This window comes from Sinocyclocheilus grahami, unplaced genomic scaffold (genome assembly GCF_001515645.1).
Source record: "Sinocyclocheilus grahami isolate Dianchi unplaced genomic scaffold, SAMN03320097.WGS_v1.1 scaffold878.1, whole genome shotgun sequence".
In the NCBI taxonomy this organism is placed as follows: Eukaryota; Metazoa; Chordata; class Actinopteri; order Cypriniformes; family Cyprinidae; genus Sinocyclocheilus; species Sinocyclocheilus grahami.
Window position 1 is genome coordinate 702,933 of NW_015506057.1, and position 23,941 is coordinate 726,873.

The 23,941-nt window shown below is 38.5% G+C and overlaps 1 protein-coding gene across 1 annotated transcript; it reads right to left on the bottom strand.

The window, feature by feature from the left end:
* Nucleotides 1-6,217: 6,217 nt before the first annotated feature.
* On the bottom strand, nucleotides 6,218-18,491 carry LOC107563536 (NACHT, LRR and PYD domains-containing protein 3-like). The gene is made up of 6 exons (XM_016248438.1): nucleotides 16,630-18,491; nucleotides 15,795-15,968; nucleotides 13,276-13,449; nucleotides 7,014-7,187; nucleotides 6,882-6,928; nucleotides 6,218-6,807 (listed from the first exon to the last, which is right to left on the bottom strand). Exons 1-6 carry the CDS (start codon nucleotides 18,399-18,401, stop codon nucleotides 6,233-6,235), a joined length of 2,916 nt encoding a protein of 971 aa, XP_016103924.1. The 5' UTR covers nucleotides 18,402-18,491; the 3' UTR covers nucleotides 6,218-6,232.
* Nucleotides 18,492-23,941: the final 5,450 nt, after the last annotated feature.

The following is a 23,941-nucleotide window of genomic DNA, read 5'->3' on the forward strand; positions in this document are numbered from 1 at the left end:
CATGGGACGGCACGGTACGGCTCGGTACGGTTCACTTTTTGGGGGTTTTCCACTGGGTACAGTACCTGGTACCTGGTACTTTTTTTAGTACCACCTCGGTAGAGGTTCCAAGTGAACCGTACCGTTACCAAAACGTGACGTGTAAACTCTGCTGATCACGGATTGGCCGGAGAGAATCGTCACTACCTGCGTCACTGAACTTGTGACATGAGACACAAACAGAACCGCTAGATTTAAATCAGCACAGCCAGCGAAGGATCGAACGCAACTGTTTTGAACGAGCACACCTTTTTTTAACAACCAAAAAGTGGCTGTTCCCCCTGTTGCGGAAGAACAGACGTTCCTCTCGTTGATAGCAGAGGAGCGGATCCAGCGAGAGCTTGATGGGGCGACGCAGAATGAAAACGTTTTTTAGCAGTCGCGGCAGTAGAGGCGGCGCAACTATAACGACATGTGAATAATCCCACCCACTCTAAAGCGATACTAAACTGCAGCCGAACCGAGCCGTGCCGTACCGAGCCGAGTCGTACCACGCAGTGGAAAAGCGCCAAATAACAACATGAAATCGTTTTCAATTTCTCTGCAGGATTATGGTGTTTAAAACACTGACTAATAGAAGTGATGTGCTGTGTGATGTGTTTATTCATAAGGCGGGGTTTCCTTTGATAAAGTGGCCATATTAAGCGTTGCATTTTTCCCCATGTGAATCACCCAAACGAGCGTTACGTCGGTCTTTTCGCATGATAGAAAAGCCTGATGCTTTGCATAAATAAATACCTTGGATGTTAAAATATGTCCTCAGATGCTGAAAGCTCCGTCAGTTTTTTTTACTTTTTTAAATTTCACTTTGTATAATTAACTGAGGTTAAGACGTTCACCGGCATAACTCTTGCACAAAGTTTGCACATTGCTTAATAACAGACTTCATGTTTTAAAACTGAAATATTTCCAACTGGCTAGGAGTAAAACGCAGGGCGGAGGACTAACTGCCATTAGCAGTTTCCCGCCGCACATGACTCCAGCTCGGGCACGAAAACCAGCCCCATTACGATGGAAACAGAATAACAGAGACTGGTTGATTACACATGAATTACTTCCGTTTAATATTGTTAGTTAAAGGGGTCATATGATGCGATTTCAATTTGTCCTTTCTCTTTGGAGTGTTACAAGCTCTTGGTGCATAAAGAAGATCTGTAAAGTTGCAAAGACTAAAGTCTCAAATCCAAAGAGTTATTCTTTATAAAAGTTAAGAGTCAGCCACGCCTACCTAAAACAGCTCGTTCTAACACGCCCCCACATGTCTATGTCACGATGTGGGAAGATTTGCATAACGCCGCCCAAATGATCATGCAAACAAAGAAGGCGTAAACTTTTATTCTCGCCGCTGCCATGTTGTGGAGTCACTGTGTGTTTCGTTGTGAAAGCGAAACTACTTTGTTTGGTCTTTCAAAAGAGGACACAACTACAAATCAGTGGTTAAGTTGTATTTACAACACTGTTCCAGAACAGTTCAACCCAAATATTCAGATGTGTGCTGCGCATTTTATGGAGGATGAGGACTGTTTCCTGAACCAGTAGCCTAATGCGTCTGTGGCACAAAGGCTGTTTCTATAAAGTTGGGCAGTTCCAACTTTGCAAGGACAGTCTGGCGCTTCTGACTCACAGCCTGTAATTACGTTTTTTATATTTAAATAATTTGCCAATAATGATTCAAACATGAGTTTTAAGCAGTGTAGAGTAGGCTCACGTTTGAAACTGTTCGCTGCTCCAGCACGCACTAATCCACAAATTACTTAAGTTATTCGGTTCTTATTATTGTTCATGATTTATGAGAATATAACGTTAAAAGTAGCAGAACTTTTCTTTGGGTGTTTGTTACGGGGAGGGAGCGTTATTAGTGGAACACCTTTGGGGTTTCCCCTCGTGCGCATGCGATAGCACTGATCTATAATAGAGAACTGCCCTGCGTCCCAATGTTCATACTATCCATCCTAAATAATATGTGAGATTAAAATAAGTGTGTCCCAAAGCATAGTATGTTGAAAAGAGTATGCCAGAAGTATAAACTTCAGAGTTTTTTTCCCTAATTCATACAGATCATTCATGAGACAGATGGATATGTGGCACACTACCACATACACGGCAAAGAGACAGCAACTCCCGTGGGGCCTTTGTCTCAGAAGTAACTTAGAAACCGAACTTGAACTTGATTTTAAAATTTCTAAAGCATATTTAAAAATGGCCACAGCCCAAACAAAGTGCTGTATAACAAAAGAATAAGAGTAATTACTGAACAAAAAAGAAAAGTAAAACAGGAGTAAATCAAAGTGTATATAATACAGTTTATATAATGTTGACAAAACATGATCCTTATGTATACTGTATACATATAAAAAGATACACATCTACCAATTCTCCAGCATTGATGAGCAGACCATGTTTAAAAAGATCACAAGTTTATAACTATTATAAAACACAATTATCATTGATCACACGAAACACCTAAGTATCCTTAACTTAAACAAAATCGCCTCGTCTGTCTGTTCATTCATTCATTTATAATTTGCAGAATGCATCTTGAATGTGGAGCATGTAGAGTTTTCTTCATCAGCCACAGGAGTAAAAGCTCTCAGGATGGGATGGCAATAGCCACTTCCCTCCTAAAAAACACAGACAATTATAGACTGATTGAAAGGTTTCTTACCTATTACCTGTGAACATGTATTTAAAGGGGTCATGACATGAGAAACCAAATTTTTGACACAGAAGAGGTCTTTGTATGCTTAATACATGCAAGTTTCATAACTTAAATGCTTTTTTATTGATGATGAGGACATTTTATGTAATAACCCTCAGAAAATGGCTCGTTTTGGATCAGAGGGACAAGGAGACATCACCTAGGTACAGTCGTTTGCATATGACCTCGTCCAGAGCAAGACAACTACGCCTATTTTTGCATCATCGCATCGTTGTCACGCCCACAGGTGTTCAGTTGATGTGCAGCGAGTGGGTCTGAAGGAGTGGTTGTTTACAATTAGATTGGGATTCCAGGCAGATGATGTACCGTTCCTGGGGCCCGTTCTTCGTACGTCGCTTATTACATCCGAGATGAAATGTCACATCCGAGATGATATCATCGCGCTAATCAGGATCTGGCTAATTCGGTTCTTCGAAAGCACCTGTTGTTGATGATTAGTCTGGCTGGATTGAGTTATCTGAGATAATTGCGCATTCATGGGTTGGTTTAAAAGGGGCTATGTATCGATACTCGAAACCACGATCAGCAATGTAGCGATTGGCTGACGGCAAGACAGCAACGTAATGACACCTGACGAAAAACTTGACAAATTTCTGGACTTTTATAAGGAAACAGCCAAGCGAACAAAACTATATAAATGTTATAATAGATAAAAAATGTGCACTGTTTTCATTTTATTTAATTTTTTTACATGATTCCCAATTATTTATATTCACAATTTCTAATATTTGTACAGGCTTTACATTTTTATTTCAATGTAGTAATTAGTAATTCATTTAATTTTATATTTGAACAGATTTGTTACGTGACAGCATTAATTAAAGGACAGATTTTAAGTACAAATTCTTCTTAAAAAGATGCAATCTAATCCTGTTTACATTAAATAAGCTGCTCCCGAGCTCACGGACCTGTTGCTATGACAGCAACTCCATGATGAGCTTCGAAGAACCAAACAATCCAAGATCATGCCAAATTGTCAACAATCAAATTCAGTTAACTGAGTTAGCCACGTACGAAGAACGGCCCCTTGGCTGTGGAAAAACAACATGTTTGTATACACTGCCAAAGAATTCCAATGTCAGAGAAAAATGGATTCAGTTTATTCTTAGTGAACGTCCCAGTCACGTCTGCTAATTTACGAGTGTGTTTAGTACCTTTCACCAAATCGCAGTATGATGCTGGCTTTGCCAAAATAGTTTTGCTAATTTGCTAAAACGTGCCAACTGTTCTGGACCCAACATTGATGCCGCAAACTGTAAGTAATATATTTAATGTAAAAACTATTAAACTATTTGTAACGGCAGTTAATAACGGATGTTAGCCATTCATAAAATTAGGTGGTTACACTGACCTCTTAAAGAGAAAACACCCCAAAACCCACTGTTTCTGTCAGAGGATGAGAAACGAGGTGGAAAAAGGTAATAAATCACTCAATTTTAATGATTTTTGTCAAAAAAACTTGAGTAATATTATACTTACACCTCAAAATCATGTCATGACCCCTTTAAAGTACATGTATTATTTAACATCACACTTTTATGCATTTTCTACCCTAAAATCCATGTTGTTCCAAAGAACTTTTATCATGAAAAGCAAATTGGGATATTTTTTAATGAAACCTGAGATTTCTGTCCCTTTACTGACAGTCCAGATAAACAAAACTTTCAAGATCCAAAAAGGTAAAAAAAAATGTATCCATTTAATCAAAGTCTTCTGAAGTGACATGTTCACTTTAGGATGGAGAGAATTAATTTAGCCATAATAAACATTGATTAAAACACTGAAGTGTTTGTGTCTGTACGTGGCACACGAGAACCAATGAGGTTTGTTCTAGCACCTCCCGCAGACATGTGAGAGTTTTTCATTTACATGTGTATGTGACACCTTGGTTGTTGGTCACAGGCTTTTCAATCTTACGCAAACACACTGAGAAACCATAAACCCCAAATCCAGCATACAGAGATTCAGTGAATGTGGAGGTGAATGTGTGTAAATGCGTGAGCGTGTGTGTGTTAGAGACGCTGTAGAAGGACAAACTGCCAGCCAACCAATCCAAATATACACCGACTATCTTAGAGGAATGTAAGGGGACATGTATGTCAGTTGAATTATTATTGTGACGGGCAATGAATCTATTATCAGAGCAGATCAGACTCCAGGAGAAGACAGCAACGTAATGACACCTGATGAAAAACTTGACAAATTTCTGGACTTTTATAAGGAAACAGCCAAGCGAACAAAACTATATAAATGTTATAATAGATAAAAAATGTGCACTGTTTTCATTTTATTTAATTTTTTTACATGATTCCCAATTATTTATATTCACAATTTCTAATATTTGTACAGGCTTTACATTTTTATTTCAATGTAGTAATTAGTAATTCATTTAATTTTATATTTGAACAGATTTGTTACGTGACAGCATTAATTAAAGGACAGATTTTAAGTACAAATTCTTCTTAAAAAGATGCAATCTAATCCTGTTTACATTAAATAAGCTGCTCCCGAGCTCACGGACCTGTTGCTATGACAGCAACTCCATGATGAGCTTCGAAGAACCAAACAATCCAAGATCATGCCAAATTGTCAACAATCAAATTCAGTTAACTGAGTTAGCCACGTACGAAGAACGGCCCCTTGGCTGTGGAAAAACAACATGTTTGTATACACTGCCAAAGAATTCCAATGTCAGAGAAAAATGGATTCAGTTTATTCTTAGTGAACGTCCCAGTCACGTCTGCTAATTTACGAGTGTGTTTAGTACCTTTCACCAAATCGCAGTATGATGCTGGCTTTGCCAAAATAGTTTTGCTAAAAGATCAGGGCGTGCCAACTGTTCTGGACCCAACATTGATGCCGCAAACTGTAAGTAATATATTTAATGTAAAAACTATTTTTAAAACGGTAACGGCAGTTAATAACGGATGTTAGCCATTCATAAAATTAGGTGGTTACACTGACCTCTTAAAGAGAAAACACCCCAAAACCCACTGTTTCTGTCAGAGGATGAGAAACGAGGTGGAAAAAGGTAATAAATCACTCAATTTTAATGATTTTTGTCAAAAAAACTTGAGTAATATTATACTTACACCTCAAAATCATGTCATGACCCCTTTAAAGTACATGTATTATTTAACATCACACTTTTATGCATTTTCTACCCTAAAATCCATGTTGTTCCAAAGAACTTTTATCATGAAAAGCAAATTGGGATATTTTTTAATGAAACCTGAGATTTCTGTCCCTTTACTGACAGTCCAGATAAACAAAACTTTCAAGATCCAAAAAGGTAAAAAAAAATGTATCCATTTAATCAAAGTCTTCTGAAGTGACATGTTCACTTTAGGATGGAGAGAATTAATTTAGCCATAATAAACATTGATTAAAACACTGAAGTGTTTGTGTCTGTACGTGGCACACGAGAACCAATGAGGTTTGTTCTAGCACCTCCCGCAGACACGTGAGAGTTTTTCATTTACATGTGTATGTGACACCTCGGTTGTTGGTCACAGGCTTTTCAATCTTACGCAAACACACTGAGAAACCATAAACCCCAAATCCAGCATACAGAGATTCAGTGAATGTGGAGGTGAATGTGTGTAAATGCGTGAGCGTGTGTGTGTTAGAGACGCTGTAGAAGGACAAACTGCCAGCCAACCAATCCAAATATACACCGACTATCTTAGAGGAACGTAAGGGGACATGTATGTCAGTTGAATTATTATTGTGACGGGCAATGAATCTATTATCAGAGCAGATCAGACTCCAGGAGTTTTTATTTCGTCCAAACCAACAGTCATGACTCTGTCCTTTCCTGCTGATTCCTTTATATGTCACTGATATAACAGAATGTCCCCTCCATTCAGCCTCCCAGTAACAGCGTCCAGACAGACTCTCTCTAGAAAGAACCTGATGGCATATATCAAATCTTTCTGGATGATCGATAAATGACTGTTCCTCATCCACACGTGTCACCTTTCTGTTCCCCTCAGACAGAATGAGACAAGTGTTTGCTGTGTTTGGATCCAGTGTGAGAAAACGGCCATCTGAACACAAAAAGAGAGAACATTTAGAACACACCACAACAGCAGTCACTAAAGGAGTACATCTGCAGACGTACATTTGTGTAGACCTGCTGTAATCCTGAACTCTCCTCCATGATCCACACTATAAAACACACACACACAGTGTTCACATTCTGCACATCAGATATAAGTAAACACAGCAGTGTAACTCTTCCTGGTCAACATACTTGAGTTTGTCCAGTGTGCAGTGTGGATCCTCCAGTTTTTCAGAGAGCAGTTTGACTCCTGAATCTCCTGGGCGATTGTAGCTCAGATCCAGCTCTCTCAAGTGTGAGGGGTTTGAACTCAGCGCTGAAGACACATAACCACAGCCTTTCTCTGTCACCATACAGCCAGACAATCTACAAACACACAACAACAGTCCACATCACATTAGTTTGACAATCAAAAGTATTTAAAATATTTGTATATCTGTATGTTACGTTGTGTTAATATATACAGAACAAAATTATAAACGCAACACTTTTGTTTTTGCCCCCATTTTTCATGAGCTGAACTCAAAGATCTAAGACTTTTTCTATGTACACAAAAGGTACACATTTCTCTCAAATATTGTTCACAACTTCGATGGCGTCTGGCACTTTAGAGAGATGTTCTCTTCATGGATGAATCCTGGTTTTCACTGTACAGGGCAGATGGCAGACAGCGTGTATGGCGTCGTGTGGGTGAGCGGTTTGCTGATGTCAACGTTGTGGATCGAGTGGCCCATGGTGGCGGTGGGGTTATGGTATGGGCAGGCATTTGTTATGGACAACGAACACAGGTGCATTTTATTGATGGCATTTTGAATGCACAGAGATAATTTGACGAGATCCTGAGGCCCATTGTTGTGCCATTCATCCACGACCATCACCTCATGTTGCAGCATGATAATGCACGGCCCCATGTTGCAAGGATCTGTACACAATTCCTGGAAGCTGAAAACATCCCAGTTCTTGCATGGCCAGCATACTCACTGGACATGTCACCCATTGAGCATGTTTGGGATGCTCTGGATCGGCGTATACGACAGCGTGTTCCAGTTCTTGCCAATATCCAGCAACTTCGCACAGCCATTGAAGAGGAGTGGACCAACATTCCACAGGCCACAATCAACAACCTGATCAGCTCTATGCGAAGGAGATGTGTTGCACTGCGTGAGGCAAATGGTGGTCACACCAGATACTGACTGGTTTTCGGACCCCCCAATACAGTAAAACTGCACATTTTAGAGTGGCCTTTTATTGTGGCCAGCCTAAGGCACACCTGTGCAATAATCATGCTGTCTAATCAGCATCTTGATATGCCACACCTGTGAGGTGGATGGATTATCTCGGCAAAGGAGAAGTGCTCACTAACACAGATTTAGACAGATTTGTGAACAATATTTGAGAGAAATAGGCCTTTTGTGTACATAGAAAAAGTCTTAGATCTTTGAGTTCAGCTCATATGAAAAATGGGGGCAAAAACAAAAGTGTTGCGTTTATAATTTTGTTCAGTGTATTTCCTTTTTTTTCTTTCCCCGAGTGTTTCTTATTTTTTATTTTCACTTTCCTAGTTACATCCCATTGGCCCACGTTGTACACCTTATGCCCGTGTTCCTGTGACATCATTGACCAGCTCTCCAATCTGATCGTGCCCCCGTGGCATAAAAGTGGAGAGTAAATGTCACTAGCGAGGCCCTATTCTGTGTGTAATAGTGAATCTGTGTATCCCGTGTGTTTAGTAATTGTATGTATCCGGCATACTTATATTTCAGAAATATTTTAAGCAAATTGCTAATCACAGGATATTTACATAGATCACTGTGTTTGTTGCATGTATATGTTCTATTTAAAATAAACTTTAGGGTTGTGTTCAAATAAGTAGAGTACAGAGACAGTAAATGCTTTCAAGCTTGCTGCACATTCACATTTATACACAGTAGGTAGTCAACCAAAATGCCAATTACCGCTGCCGCAAGGCCACGGTGTTAAAAAAAACCAAGTCACATGTGAAACTGGTTTGTGAAATCACCACCAGGTGGCGCAAACGATCGGTTGAAAGCATTGCTCAATAAAGCTGGAATTGTGACATTTTCACTTGAAAATAAAAATAAGACAAAAAATATAAAGATAAAAATAATGAAATAAATCGTTGATAAAATTACAATAATAAGCATTGTACCATTTAATCTTGAATTATTCATCATATAAATGTTTCATGTTCAAGCCATGTGACAACTTTTACGGTGAAATATTACAGTGACGGTAGTGCTTGAAGTGTGCTTATTTTTTACTCTACAGTACCAGTCAGTATTTTAGATCAGCTCTTTTAAAATGTATTACATTTAAAGAGGTGTCCATTATGCCATAAAAATATAAAATGATAGAAAAGGTAGATTATTGTTATTAGGAAGATTATGAGTGATGTAGGCCTAGTTCTAACACATATTTTTGCACCATTGTCACATTAATATCACAAATGAAAGATCTGAAACATACATTTAATAATTCGCTGATGCATTCAGCAGGTCACGTACTTATTCTTTATTGATCTTTTTTTTTTGACACATCTATTTCCCGTATACAGATCCCTGCTCATGACATGGCGAAAATTATAATGTACATGAATTAAGAAATGATCACTTTTTTATTAAATTATTCCTTTGTGTTTAAATTAGTGGTGTCAAAATTAGCGCGTTCACGCAGGCGATTAATTTTCACAGTTTAACGCATTAAAAATATTTAAAGGGGTCATATGATGCTTTTTTAAAGATCATTATTTTGTGTATTTGGTGTAACAGAATATGTTGACATGCTTTAATGTTCAGAAAACACATTATTTTTCAAATACTGTACATTATTGTAGGTCCTCTATGGCCCGCCTCTCTTAAACGCTTCGTTTTCTACAAAGTCCCTCCTTCCGACAAGTGCAGTCTGCTCTGATTGGCCAGCTGACCCAGTGCATTGTGATTGGCCGAACACCGCAAGCACTCGTCGGCATTTGAACAGTCGCGGGTGGATAAAATAAATAGTTAATTATGCAAGTATTAACTACATTTTCTAAACTATGAACATGTTTTAAATAGGCTACAGAAATTGAATAAACTGTAAATTAACATTAAAAGTTATTCAACAAAACATTAGTCAAGAGCAGTAAGTTTTGTTGTTTGATTAACATTAATAAAAGACGGCACAGCTTTATTAGGCTGCTATCACAAGACCTATTTCACGGATCCAATACTGATACTCATGCGTTTTATTTTGCAACGGTTTACATTAACTTAAGACAAAACCGACTGTACTTTCTCAATTTGGTACTCGCAGCGTGTGCTTTGGATGTGACTGTGAGCGCACGCGCCTCTGGAGAGCGCGAGTACCGAATGGCTTAAAAAGACGTGAAAATAATACATTTTTGTTACGATGCAACCATGGCCGATCAGGCAATTGACAAATCTGTCAACTGTCCCGAAACGCGAGCTAAAGTCTTCTATCTCAGCGTGCAGCAGCTCTAGATGCGTCGATGTGAAGCGAAAGTCAAAGAGAGAAGACGCGGTACAGCTGAATCACTTAATCTGTTTTCATCTGATGGTTTGTGTGGATTGATTTACTCATCTAACCTACACGCTATATTGAATAAAGGTTTTGCAGTAATTTCCCTCATTTTAAAGTTGAAAGCTGCGGGAATGAGTAATGCAATGTATGGATCTGATTAAACATAATTCTATTATACAGAGAATTGTGAAATAGATTTTCATGACTTTTCAAAAAACTTTGAGTTTATTTATTTTTACCAAACTTTCTAGACCTGGAAATTGCTGTTCAATGACTTTTCCAGGTTTTTCATGACCGAACGAACCCTAATGTGATGATCGGGTGCGGGTCGGGTGCGGTTATCTAAATCAGACAAAAATACAGGTGCGGGCGGTTGGCGGGTGGATAATTTATTTGAAGCTGCGGATTCGGGTGACATTTTAGCTCATCCGCACATCACTAGTGCTCACGTTTTACTAAAATTAAATGTAAGAATATGGTAGCACTTTATTTTAAGGACTAATTCTCACTATTAACTAGTTGACTATTAGCATGCATATTACTAACATATTGGCTGTTTATTAGTACTTATGAAGCACATATTAATGTTTTATTCTGCATGCACATTTAGATCCCTTAATCAATGTTCCCTCTATTTTTTTTTCTTGCTGAGCAAAACATTTCCCAATTGGGCGGACATTTCAGCCACCTGAGCAAAAATATTCTTTATACTAGACCTGTCCAGCACACACACAAAAGTGTGTAACTTTTAACGGTATATATTTGATTTGACCCTTGATGTACTTAATGATGCACATTTTAGGTTACCTGAGAAAACATTTTTACAGTGCTGTGTTACTTACCAAGAAATTCTATTTAAATTCTAAAAATCTCACGAAGAGTTCAATTCTTAATAATAATTTAATAGCTAATATGAAAAAATAAAGCAGTTATTGTTCGTGAATTCCCTTTTTGATGTTAAAGGGGTCCTATTATGCTCTTTTACAAAGTCTTGATTTTGTTTTGGGGGTGTACTAGAACATGCTCTCATGCTTGGTGGTTCGAAAAACGCATTATTTTTCACATAATTTACATTATTAAAATACCTTTCTCCCCAGGCTGGCACAAACGTCTCGAGTAGTTCCGGCTTTGATGAAGGTCCGCCTTCCGAAAAACAAAATGTGTTGTGATTGGTTAGCTGTCCCAGTGCGTTGTGATTGGCGAACAGCTTAGACGGTGTTTCAGTGCTGCCACGCCCCTTGCTCCGTCTTTCAACAAAAGCTTTTGGCGAATCCGGCACTTCTCACTCGTGTTGTGGAAGCTGTCCTCAGTAAAATGCGCAGCACACAATAGCAAATTGGGGTTATAATGCTCAGGAACAGTGTTAAAAAGTAAATTGCAACCACTGTTTCCCGACATCATCCGCTTTCGGAAGTGAAATAACAAAAACAGCGTTTCAGGCGGTCGCACACCGGACGAGAAGCACAGCGTCGCGCCACGGCTTTAAAATTCGAATACATTATTTTCTATGCGTGTAGGCACACCAGCGGCGCCGTTCGGTGTCTGTCCGCGGCGCCCAGCTACGTCGTGTTGTACTTGTAAGAATTGTTCTAGACCAGCGGTTCTCAGTCCTCGCGCACCCCCGCTCTGCATGTTTTGCACGTCTCTCTTAGTTAACACACCTGATTCAGATCATCATCTTGTTAGAAGTGAGCTCGCATGAACTGTGTCCGATTGACATGCCTTTTAGTTATCTAAACATCCCCATGTAGTAGAATTTGCACACTACTGTAAATGTCTCAGAGTTTTGTTGCCATTCTGTGCCCATCATCTGCTATTTCCACCACTTAATCAAGTGGTTTAGAATTGCGTGGAAAAACAGTATGTCCGGCTATAGACAGGCTCTTTAGACTTTATAATATATAATATAAATAACTAATATTTTCAATAAATATTTTCAAAAAACGTGAACATGTGAATTCCACATGTCATTACATTAGCGTTGGCTCTCGTGTTGAGCTATTTCTTCCGCAAACATTGCAGTATTCGATTTCTAGAGCGACTCATTAGAACCGGTGAATGCGGTTTACAGGTTTTATAGAAAGAGAATGATGTGCGTCTAACTCTATAGCAACACCAACTCTATAGTGGTTTGTCCGAGCATTGCAATTATTTCGCACTTAACTTAAGACTTCAATCACATGGCTTTCCCAACTTATTTTTGTGTCTGTCCTGTGCGCAGCATGTAATTTCTTCTGCGTGGTCGCGACAAATGAAGTGCGCGGCCGTGCACGCGCACAGCTTAGAGGGAACATTGCCCTTAATCCACCCCATACCTAAACTTAACAACTACCTTACTAACTATCAATACTGAATATGTATTCCCTATTCTAAAGTGTTACCAAGAATATTAACTGATATTCAGCATATAAACCCATGTAGGCACATTGAACAGACTACAACTTTTATTGCTCCGATGCAAAGTTAGACCACCCTTTGTTTATTTTAAAGTTATATATCATATGTTTCATATGATACTGCACATCTGTTAAATGTGTAAAAATCTAAATTATGGTGTATTACTGTGTAGCATAGAGTAAACATAAGCACAGGCTCGACATTTACATTTACTATTTGTTCTAACAAATGCACATAAGTTAATAATACATTTGCTCCTTTCTGTGAATATGAATTCTTTTAACTACATTGTTTTTCTTTGATTTTAAATGTAACCCATTGGCAAGGCAAAGCTGACTGGAATGTACGAAAATGCGCTTTAAAGTGTTCGCTTCATAACTTGTAGTTAATTTATGATTATCGTTGTGATTATTTCTATTCAAAATCTTGCTTGCAATGAACATTCATGTGAAAATTCATGTTTGGTGTGTAAGTCCAAATATATAATAAATAAATCTTTATCTGTGTTCCTAAATACCTCAGTATGTTCAGCTGACAGTTTGAACTTGTCAGTCCAGCAGACAGCAGCTTCACTCCTGAATCCAGCAAGTCATTGTTACTGAGGTCCAGCTCTCTCAGATGGGCTTTTGATGATTGTAGAGCTGAAGACAAACTTTCACAGCACTGACCAGTGAGATTACAGCTGACCAATCTAAACAGAAAAAAATGAGGAAGCAATTAATTTCTGTCACAGCGACGTTTACAATATAACAACTTTACAATTTAACATTTACAATAATCTTCTACCATAAAATCACTTTAAAATATTAGTAATTATATATATATATATATATATATATATTACACATGGAAAAGTGTTTTGTGCCGTTTTCACACATAACGAGATTTGAACTTGGTCAGATATCAGTGATACAACAGAATCTATTTACAGTGTAAATGTGGCCATAGAGGCATTCTTTAAATTCATACAATGGTCTGTAAATGTTATCTAATCACACAAGTGAAAATTACAAGTTGTTGACCAAGGGCAGAGATAAAATTTAATGCCAGCATATAAGATGTGAACAGAATAGGCTGTTTTCACTCTTGGTTTGATTGTTTGGTCTGAACCAAAGTTAGATTCTCCCTCTTCCCTTCTCCCACAGATCTGTTTTAACATTAATTGTTTGGGTCACAAATACCACAGTGAGTACTAGCTGCAGCCATTTACAACTGTAAACCAAACCTGTCACACACAGAACATCGTTTGTGTTTGTCTGCCACAGATGTGTTACAAGAGATTCATTGACAATGGCTACATTTACATTCCTCATTACATTCATATTACCATTATATTGTGATGAAAGCATTATAGCAATGCTGTTATTAAACTGGGTCACACTCTATATTAGGTGTCTTAAACAGTTGTGTACTAAAGTCAAAATAATTGTTAGGTACAAAATATTATTGTGTTCATGTTGTCTAGCAAATCATTTCAGCTGCGATTGAGGTGGGATAGGGGTAAGGTAAATTGCATGTAAACAGAAGTGAGGAAGTTTGCTCATGCAAACAAATTTAATTAATAAAGACTGAAATACGCAACTTTTAAAACCTGAATAGATTTTAAAATGCGAGGTATCATACACTTGCTGGTTTTCAAAATGGTTACAGAAAAAAACTAGGCATCAAGCACTAAACGACTGAGGATAACAGACTTTCAAGTCATTCTGAACACAACAAACACGCCCCTCATTGATAGGAGATGCATGACAAATGAAAACAAAAAGGAATGTACAGGAGCCAACTGCAGTAGTTGTTGTAGCGACTAAGTCATGTTCCAAGTTATAAAAAAAATGAGCCATCCGCATTTGAATGTGGTCTTGGAAGGGATAGACAAGGTCAATATAACTTGTACACATTGCAATGTGACTTAAATGTGAGTCGCGTCAGTAAAGGCACTAAAACTAGTAAATGTAAAAGTAAAAGTTTCCCAGTTTGGAATTTGGACGTGAACGGCCTTTCTGTCGAATTTACTACTGGGAAACTCAGAAATAATTTTAATACACAAGTTTCCAAGTTGGGTGGGCCATAAACTTTAAACATGGCGGAGGAGAGAAACTAGTAGTACTGTAAGAGTAGCTGTAGTACTATAAAGTTTTATTAATTTTTCCCACATCTACATTGCTTTCTCCTGAAGTTACAGTCATGTACAGTTATGTATATAAATAACCGTTTGATGCATATTCCATGTATTTAACACAGCAAAAATAGCATTCATTTGACCAAAATTTAGGAATCATCAGCCAGCTGAATATCTAGATAGCACAGTGAATGTTTATATAGTAACCAATGAATGGAATGCTACATTCAAAACCTGTTGGATGATGGCTAAATGTCTTCTATACTATTTGGTTTTAATAGGATTTCCCCAAGAAACAGGCAAGAATGAACTCATGAGTGGCCCATCCACTATGATCCCTGCACTTTCTGATAACAAAGCACTTGAACACAACAAACTCGTAATTACAACTTCCAAAGTGGGAAGTAGGAAGTGTCTGAGCATGTGAAGCCAGAGCATAATTGACAGTAGTGGTGCCTAATCCTAGTCCTGGAGAACCCTTAACAAAACACATTTTAGATGTCTCTCTAATCTAGCATACCTTATTCATCTCAACAGCTCATTAGTAAAGACATTAGACCAAGACCTTAAATGTGTGTGTCAGATAAGACATAAAAAATATGCAGTGTTAGGAGTTCTCCAGGAGCAGGACTGGGAACCACTGATCCACAGGGTAGCGAATAACAAGGATAAGTCTGTATTCAGACCAAACACCGAGTGAGTGAGGAGTGAGAATGGCTATTGTAGAAGTGCTATTCAAACCTCGACCGTAAATCGAGGCAAAAATCTAGGCAAAAGTTGTGCAATGTATTCCAGCCTCAAGATGTCCTTACTCTGATTATTGGCTATAATCACATTATTGGAGAATATGTAAATATAGTCAGTAAGTTCATCTACTGTATTTGAACACAGTGAATGAGTAACTGTGAAAGTCAAACCTCAGTATGTTCACTTGACAGTGTGAACTCTTTAGTGCAACAGAGAGCAGCTTCACTTTTGAATCCTGCAGGTCGTTGTTACTCAGGTCCAGCTCTCGCAGATGGGAGTCTGATGATTGTAGAGCTGAAGACAAACTTTCACAGTGTTGATCAGAGAGACCACATCCAGCAAGTCTATAACAGGATGACACAGCAATAAAGAGATGGATGGTTAAAAACTAGGCATTACGCACTAAACGATAACAGACTTTCAAGTCATTCTGAACACAACAATGGCATCATTACTACTGCCATTAAACTCACCGGCAAAGCCCAGAGATGAGCAGTGTTTTAGGCTCATTTGAGCTGCCCTCATGCACCCCACAAAATACCTGTCATCCATTTCAAACAGACTTCTGCTCTACCAGTATCAACCACACACATGGTTTATTCAATTATCCATATTGTTCAAAGCTTTTCTTGTGAATAACAGGGTGTATTTAGCTTTTATTTCACTACTGTTACCTATTTTGCTAGTCTAGTCTTTATATTTCTTTTTTTTAGCAGTAATACTCTGTTTGGGGTATTAACAGTTTGAACTTTGAATCTTTAATTCTGAATGTGAGATGGTTGAAAACATCCTTTCCACACAACTGTGCTTCTACTGTCTACTGTTCAGTGTGCTTTCAACTGTTATATAATTTCTGCTTCAATGCCCATGGGAGGAATAGATGATTTTATTCACATTTTGTTCTATGAATAAACACGGTCATGATTTGATAGATGAATTAGTTCAAACAAACCTGTTTCTTCTGTGATGACATAAATGAATGTGATGACATGAATGAATACTCACAGAGCTTTTCTGCAGTTTCTCACAGCTGGTAACAGTCTCCGCCTTCCCTCAGATGATGTATTATATTTCATGAGATCAAACTCATCCAGCACCTCCTCTGACATCTGAAGCATGTATGCGATTGCTGAACAGTGATTAGGAGTGAGTTTCTTCTCCGAGTGTTTGTCTGATTTCACAAAATGCTGAATCTCTCTGTAAAGATTCTGATCTTTAACTTCCAGCAGACAGAGGAACATATTGATAGATTTTTCAGCTGAGAGACGTTTATTTCCCTTGATTATGTGTTTAATGTGTTTTTTTATTTTTCTGATTGTTTCTGAGCTATTCTCTGTGCATGTCAAAAGAGCCTGTAAGACTCTCTGATTGGACTCCAGTGAGACCCCCAACAGGAACCGCAGAAAAAGATCTAGGTGTCCATTTTTACTCTGAAGAGTTTTTTTAACTGCTGATACTAGCAGCTTACACAAAGGGCTTTTTTCAGATGTGTATGTCTCATGTTTATCATTCAGAAACAACTTCAGTGGCTCCATGTTCTTTAACAGATGGGAGTAAAAAACATAGAAAGCGGCAAGAAACTCCTGAAAGCTCAGATGTATGAAACAGTAGACTTTCCTCTGATGGAACACAGATTCCTCTTTAAAGATCTCAGTGCAAATCCCAGAATACACTGAGGCATCAGTGACATCTATGCCACTCTCTCTCAGGTCCTCCTCATAGAACATCACATTGCCCTTCATCAGCTGTTTGAAAGCCAGTTCAGCAAGTTTCACAATCACTTCTCTGTTGGACTGCAGGGGTTTTCCTGGATGTCTCTTCTCATATTTCTGATTCCTCATGTTTATCTGAGTGAGTAGAAAATGGATGTACATTTCAGTTAGAGTTTGAGGGATTTCTGCACTCAGATCTTCTTTTAGGAGCTTTTGAAGCACAGTGGATGAGATCCAGCAGAAGACGGGTATGTGACACATGATGTGGAGGCTTCTTGCTCTTCTGATGTGTGAGATGATTCTGCTGGCTTGATGCTGGTCACTGATTCTCTTCCTGAAATATTCCTCCTTCTGAGGCTCATTGAATCCCTGAATTTCTGTCAGACGGTTGATGTATTTGGAGGGGATCTGATTGGCTGCTGCTGGTCTGGTGGTGATCCAGATGAGAGCAGAGGGAAGCAGCTTTCCTTTCATCAGGTTTGACATCAGTACACCCACTGACGAAATCTTAGTAACACCAGAAACTTTCTGAGCATCTGAAAACATCAGTGTAATTCTGCTTTCATCCAGACCATCAAAGATAAACACAACTTTACACTCCTTGTAAATCTTTGAGTCCAGATCTTGAAGTTCAGGATGAAAGTTCAGCAGAAGTCTATGAAGACTGTACTGATGATCTCTGATCAAGTTCAGCTCTCGAAATGGAAGCACAAACATGAAATCTACATCCTGATTGGCTTTTCCCTCGGCCCAGTCCAGAATGAACTTCTGCACAGAGACGGTTTTTCCAATTCCAGCGATGCCTTTAGTAAGAACAGTCTTGATTGGGTCTTTCTCCTTACATCCTGGTTCAGGTGAGGCTTTAAAGATGTCATTGCAGTAGATTGGAGTGTCTTGTGAACATTGTGTTCTGGCTTTTTTGTCCATCTGTAAAATCTCATGTTCTTCATTCACTCCTTCACTCTCTCCCTCTATAATGTATAGCTGTGTGTAGATCGTGTTCAGGAAGGTTTGACTCTCTTGTAGTTTGACTCCCTCACATAATCTCTCATACTTGTTCTTCATGCTAGTTTTGTGTTGGTTTTTGACTCTCTGTAGTTCATCATCTACTGATTGGTGAGATTCCTTCTGCAGGTCTCCAGTCTGATCATCTCTATCCACACAGCAGAGACAAGAAGAATAAGACAAAAATGAATGAGAGCATGAGCAACAAGTTCTTTGAGTAAAGTTATGCATGTCATTCTTAAAACAAGTCAAGACACAATAAACGGGTTAAAGCAAAAAAAAAAAATCTTGAGCTTTTTCCGGGGGTGGGGGGTAATGGGGCAGCACATGCAAAGCATGCAATGACTGTGGCAACTTTGCCATATTATCCTTTCAAATGTTAAAGTTATTGCTATCCTCATTCAAACTGATTTTTTTTTCATGAATATATGGTTGAAAAATTCCTGCTTCACTGCTTATCGACACTGGGGGGTGTGACAATACACTTTGCTCACGAGATGAGACAAAATACAGATATTTGGTTCACTAGAACGAGACAAAATACAGATACTTGGTTCACTAGAACGAGATAATATTTTAATACTATTTTTTTATTTATTTCAATAACAAAATATTTGTCTTTTAATTACAAAAAGTAAAACAATGTAGTTGTATTTAGACATTTTATAACTAATCTGGGGCTGTAACTAATGATTATTTTGGTAATCGAGTAATCAACTGATTATTTCGACAATTAATCTGATATAATTTAGTAACACAAACAGACCTAAGTGAAAACCAGGCTTTAGTATGACTATTTATATATAAACTAACGATGAGGCAATAATAATTGGCTCAAATAAAGTATCAAAACCAAGTAATTACATGGTTTTATTGAACACTGATAAAATACATAATGTAATATATGCCTATACATAATATGAACATAACCAACTTAAAGGGATAGTTCACCCAAAAATGAAAATTGTCATAATTTACTCACCCTCATGTCGTTCCAAACCTGTATGAGTTGCTTTCTTATGTTGAACACAAACAAAGATATTTTGAAGATTGCTGGTAATCAAACAGTTGGTGGATGCCATTGACTTCCATATATTTTTTTTCCTACTATGGAAGTCAATGGCAACCACCATTTGTTTGACTGATGACAGAATTTTCATTTTTGGGTGAACTATCCCTTTAAGTACATTATGTATTATAACAAATACCTGCAGAGGGTGCCAACGGCCTGGTGACATTTCACTTTACAGCGTGATTTAATTAATGATGTTTCAATCCATTACATTTTAATATTTGGCCACATGCTAACTCAGAAACTTTTATTTTGAAGTCGCGGTGTACAATAAATGGCATATTTAGAAATATGATGTATTCTCCTGTGTTGGCAAAGGTTTATAAATGATTTACGTTGCAAATCTAGTGAGAAAATGCACACTGTTTTCCCAGATGAACGTTAAGCAATTCAAATTCACAGCATATGCAGAGGAAGAGTTTAGCCCCTTTCACACATACAGTCTTCACTGGTAAATTACCGGTTAAGTTACCATCAAGAGATCATGTGTGAAGAGGACCTTTTAAAAAATCCCGGCAAATTTGTTCTGGCAATCATATCGTTCTTATAGAGATGACATGATTACTCTGAGCCGTTTACAAAGCTCCGCTGCTTTTTAATTAGTTTTTCTATATAAATGCGCTAGATGGACATCTTTGAACATTGCGCCTTGCAGCTTTTTCAACGTGTCGCACATCTCCATTCATCAGGGCAGGGCTCTGCAATTGGATACTATTATGCACGTCTCGTGTTTATAAGAGCAAAAAATTCTGATTGGCTAGTAATGCTAGTTTGGTTGAGAGTGAAAGCTGTGCCTGTGCTCCTCGCATACCATTGGTAGGCAAACTCATGGACTCGAAAGTGATGTCAACAAGTTTTTTTTTTTTAAAGTAGGATTATTTTTTTCCGCTGCCAAATGCTGCACGCCGGAGTACTTCAAGCCCTGTAAACAGCTCTGTAGGCCCAGACTATTTTTATATAGAAACTATTCCAGATTAGCCAGAACAAGCTTTATAAATGGAATTTACTGAAAATTATTTTAGTCTCTCCATGTTTGTTTATTCATAAAATGAGGTTCCATAAATTACTCATTACCTCAAATGCCTCATTACTTAGTAAATAATGAGAATGAATCACTCTGGCTCACTGCAGTAAACCGTGCAGAGATACTGTTAATGCACATACAGGTGATACAGGTGATGACAGTGATGGATGACAATGAATATTTAGGCTAATCTCAAATCAAACAGATTCACACCAGCATTCACACAATGCACTGCATAATTCACAAAGAAGCTTTAGTTTCCAAATTGGGGAGCATATAGTAAGAAATTCAAGGCAAGTTTGTTTGATTACAGATGGAACCCAACTCTGTTGTGAAGTCGAATACTTTCTGCTTTCTGTACTGAAAGCACAGAAAGCAGAGTTTCTTTTCCACAGAAGTCAGACACTGATCCATCTGTGCAGTGCCACATAAAAGTCAAACACACATCCATTTATATGCATGTGACTACAACAAACCAGAAGTGCAAACTCCATGTGGAGAAATTTCATATATTGCTGCCACCCTATTCAGTTCAAGCATACCAGAATGTGAAATATTTATTAAAAGATTAGCTGCATGGTATGTGGTGTCTCCAGAAGCAGGAGTTGATATGGGAAACATGTAAATATCCTATGTATCTTCTATAGGGAGTGCTACATAAAAAAGAGACAATATGGCTGTAATAACTCAGGTAATTTGTTTTTAGGTTTGATTAGTCTTTTTTTTAGCATCATAAACGATATTGAACTTGTGAGGAACAAGGATGATTGTCCACTAGGTGGATGTATGATATAAATTACATTAAACAAAAATAAACAAATAGTTACCAATCATATTTTTATTAACCCACCAATATGAATTCAAGGGATATGCTAAAGCAAAGAAAGCAACCAATAAACATTATAGAATAGGCTGAGATGTGTACTGCCACAAACCTAACACATGATTATAGCAGGTTTCATGTTTTAAAACCAAACGTTTAAATGAAGAAGAAATATAACTGCACACTGTCACGAATTCGGTTCATGGACTTCCGTTTATTCACCACCAGATGTCACACTTTCCATTACATTGACTCTCGCACTACACAAACTGTTGCATAGCACCCCGGACTACATTTCCCATCATTCTTTGCACAATTTGCACACTGCCCTGATTGCACTCATTGCACACAGCTGTTTCTAATGACCTCATTCACTATATAACATCAAGTAACAGTTTATTATCATGATTCTAGTCAAATTACAGCTAATAGTCATGAGTCTAGTCAAGTTACAGCTGATAGTCATGAGTCTAGTCGTCACAGTTGATCGTCATGAGTCAAGTCACAATTCAGTATCATGAGTCAAGTCTAGTCACAGTTGATCGTCATGAGTCAAATCGACACAGTTTATTATCCTGAGTCTGGTCAAGTCACAGCTAATCCTCCCGAGTCAAATCGAGTCACAGTTTATTATCCTGAGTCTGGTCAAGTCACAGCTAATCCTCCCGAGTCAAATCGAGTCACAGTTTATTATCCTGAGTCTGGTCAAGTCACAGCTAATCCTCCCGAGTCAAATCGAGTCACAGTTTATTATCCTGAGTCTGGTCAAGTCACAGCTAATCCTCCCGAGTCAAATCGAGTCACAGTTTATTATCCTGAGTCTAGTCAGTTCACAGCTGATCTTCATGAGTCAAATCAGGTCACAGTTGATCTTCATGAGTCAAGTCAGGTCACAGCTGATCTTCATGAGTCCAGTCAAGTCTCAGCTGAGCTGCCAGAGCCTCGTTACGTCACAGCTGATCTTCTAGAGTCTCGCCTTGTCTCAGCTGTTCGTCCAGAGTCTCGCCTTGTCTCAGCTGTTCGTCCAGAGTCTCGTCACGTCTCAACTGTTCGTCCAGAGTCTTTCTAATTACCTCATTCACTATATAACACCCACTCCAACCACCTTTCTCTGCTGATTAGTGTTTAGCCTGTACCCCTTTCCGAGTCTCCGTGTTTTCCTTTTTTTGCCTTGCCTGTTTTTGCGGGATTTTTTAATCTTTGCCTGTTTTCCTTTTTTTCCCTCGTCTTGCCCCTGTGATTCTGTCTGCCGATCGGTGACCTACGCTAGCCCTAGGACTATTCTTGTGTTTTGCCCGCCTGTTTGCCATTGTTTGACCCTGCCTGTTTACCACGTCTCTCTATTAAAAGCTTGCAGATGGATCCACACGTCTCACGTCTCGTCGGCCCCGTTACACACACTCCCTTAAACACTGTTTATTTGTTACCAATGTTTTTCGGCCAGACAAGTAGCCTTTCTGGTGTGCCATAGCTAAACTACATCCAGTATGGTTCTCAGTTGTGTGCTCTCATCTGGACCATATACCTAATCACATATGTGATCCAAAAGAAAATTCCCTCCAATTCTAAAGCAATGGCAAAATATGTATAGTGAATATTTGGCCCACATGTGTTCAGCCATGCCATATCTAGGCCAGATGTGACAGAAATCGTATACATTTGTCCCAAAACTTCTTGTTATCTGGGATGGCCAGTATGAACCATCGTGTCCGTGCCTTCGACACAGATACAGTGGTGTGAAAAATTGTTGGCCCCCTTCCTGATTGCTTATTTTTTGCATGTTTGTCACACTTTAATGTTTCAGATCATCAAACTAATTTAAATATTAGTAAAAGATAACACAAGTAAACACAACATGCAGATTTTAAATTAAGGGAAAACTAAATCCAAAACTACATGGCCCTGTGTGAAGAAGTGTTTGCCCCCCTGTTAAAACTGTGGTTTATCACCCCTGAGTTCAATTTCTCTAGCCACATCCAGGCCTGATTACTGCCACACCTGTTCGCAATCAAGAAATCTCTTAAATAGGACCTGCCTGACAAAGTGAAGTAGACCAAAAGATCCTCAAAAGCTAGACATCATGCCGAGATCCAAAGAAATTCAGAAACAAATGAGAAAAAGTAATTGAGATCTATCAGTCTGGAAAAGGTTATAAAGCCATTTCTAAAGCTTTGGGACTCCAGCGAATCACAGTGAGAGCCATTATTCACAAATGGCAAAAACATGGAACAGTGGAGAACCTTCCCAGGAGTGGCCGGCCGACCAAAATTACCCCAAGAGCACAGCGACGACTCATCCAAGAGGTCACAAAAGACCCCACAACAACATCCAAAGAACTGCAGGCCTCACTTGCCTCAGTTAAGGTCAGTGTTCATGACTCCACCATAAGAAAAAGACTGGGCAAAAATGGTCTGCATGGCATGGAGTTCCAAGACGAAAACCGCTGCTGAGCAAAAAGAACAAAGGCTCATCTCAGTTTTGCCAGAAAACATCTTGATGATCCCCAAGACTTTTGGGAAAATACTCGTGGACTGACGAGACAAAAGTTGAACTTTTTTGAAGATGTGTGTCCCATTACGTCTGGCGAAAAAATAACACTGCATTTCAGAAAAAGAACACAATACCAACAGTAAAATATGGTGGTGGTAGTGTGATGGTCTAGGGCTGTTTTGCTGCTTCAG

What these genes read in the sequence shown, in the direction of transcription:
- LOC107563536 (XM_016248438.1), bottom strand. Translation starts at nt 18,401, where the DNA reads ATGAAGAACAAGTATGAGAGATTATGTGAGGGAGTCAAACTACAAGAG. An exon ending in TGTCAAGTGAACATACTGAG is followed by an intron (nt 13,450 to 15,794) that starts GTTTGACTTTCA and finishes TTTTCTGTTTAG; the next exon opens with ATTGGTCAGCTGTAATCTCA. An exon ending in TACAGCAGGTCTACACAAAT is followed by an intron (nt 6,808 to 6,881) that starts GTACGTCTGCAG and finishes TTTTGTGTTCAG; the next exon opens with ATGGCCGTTTTCTCACACTG.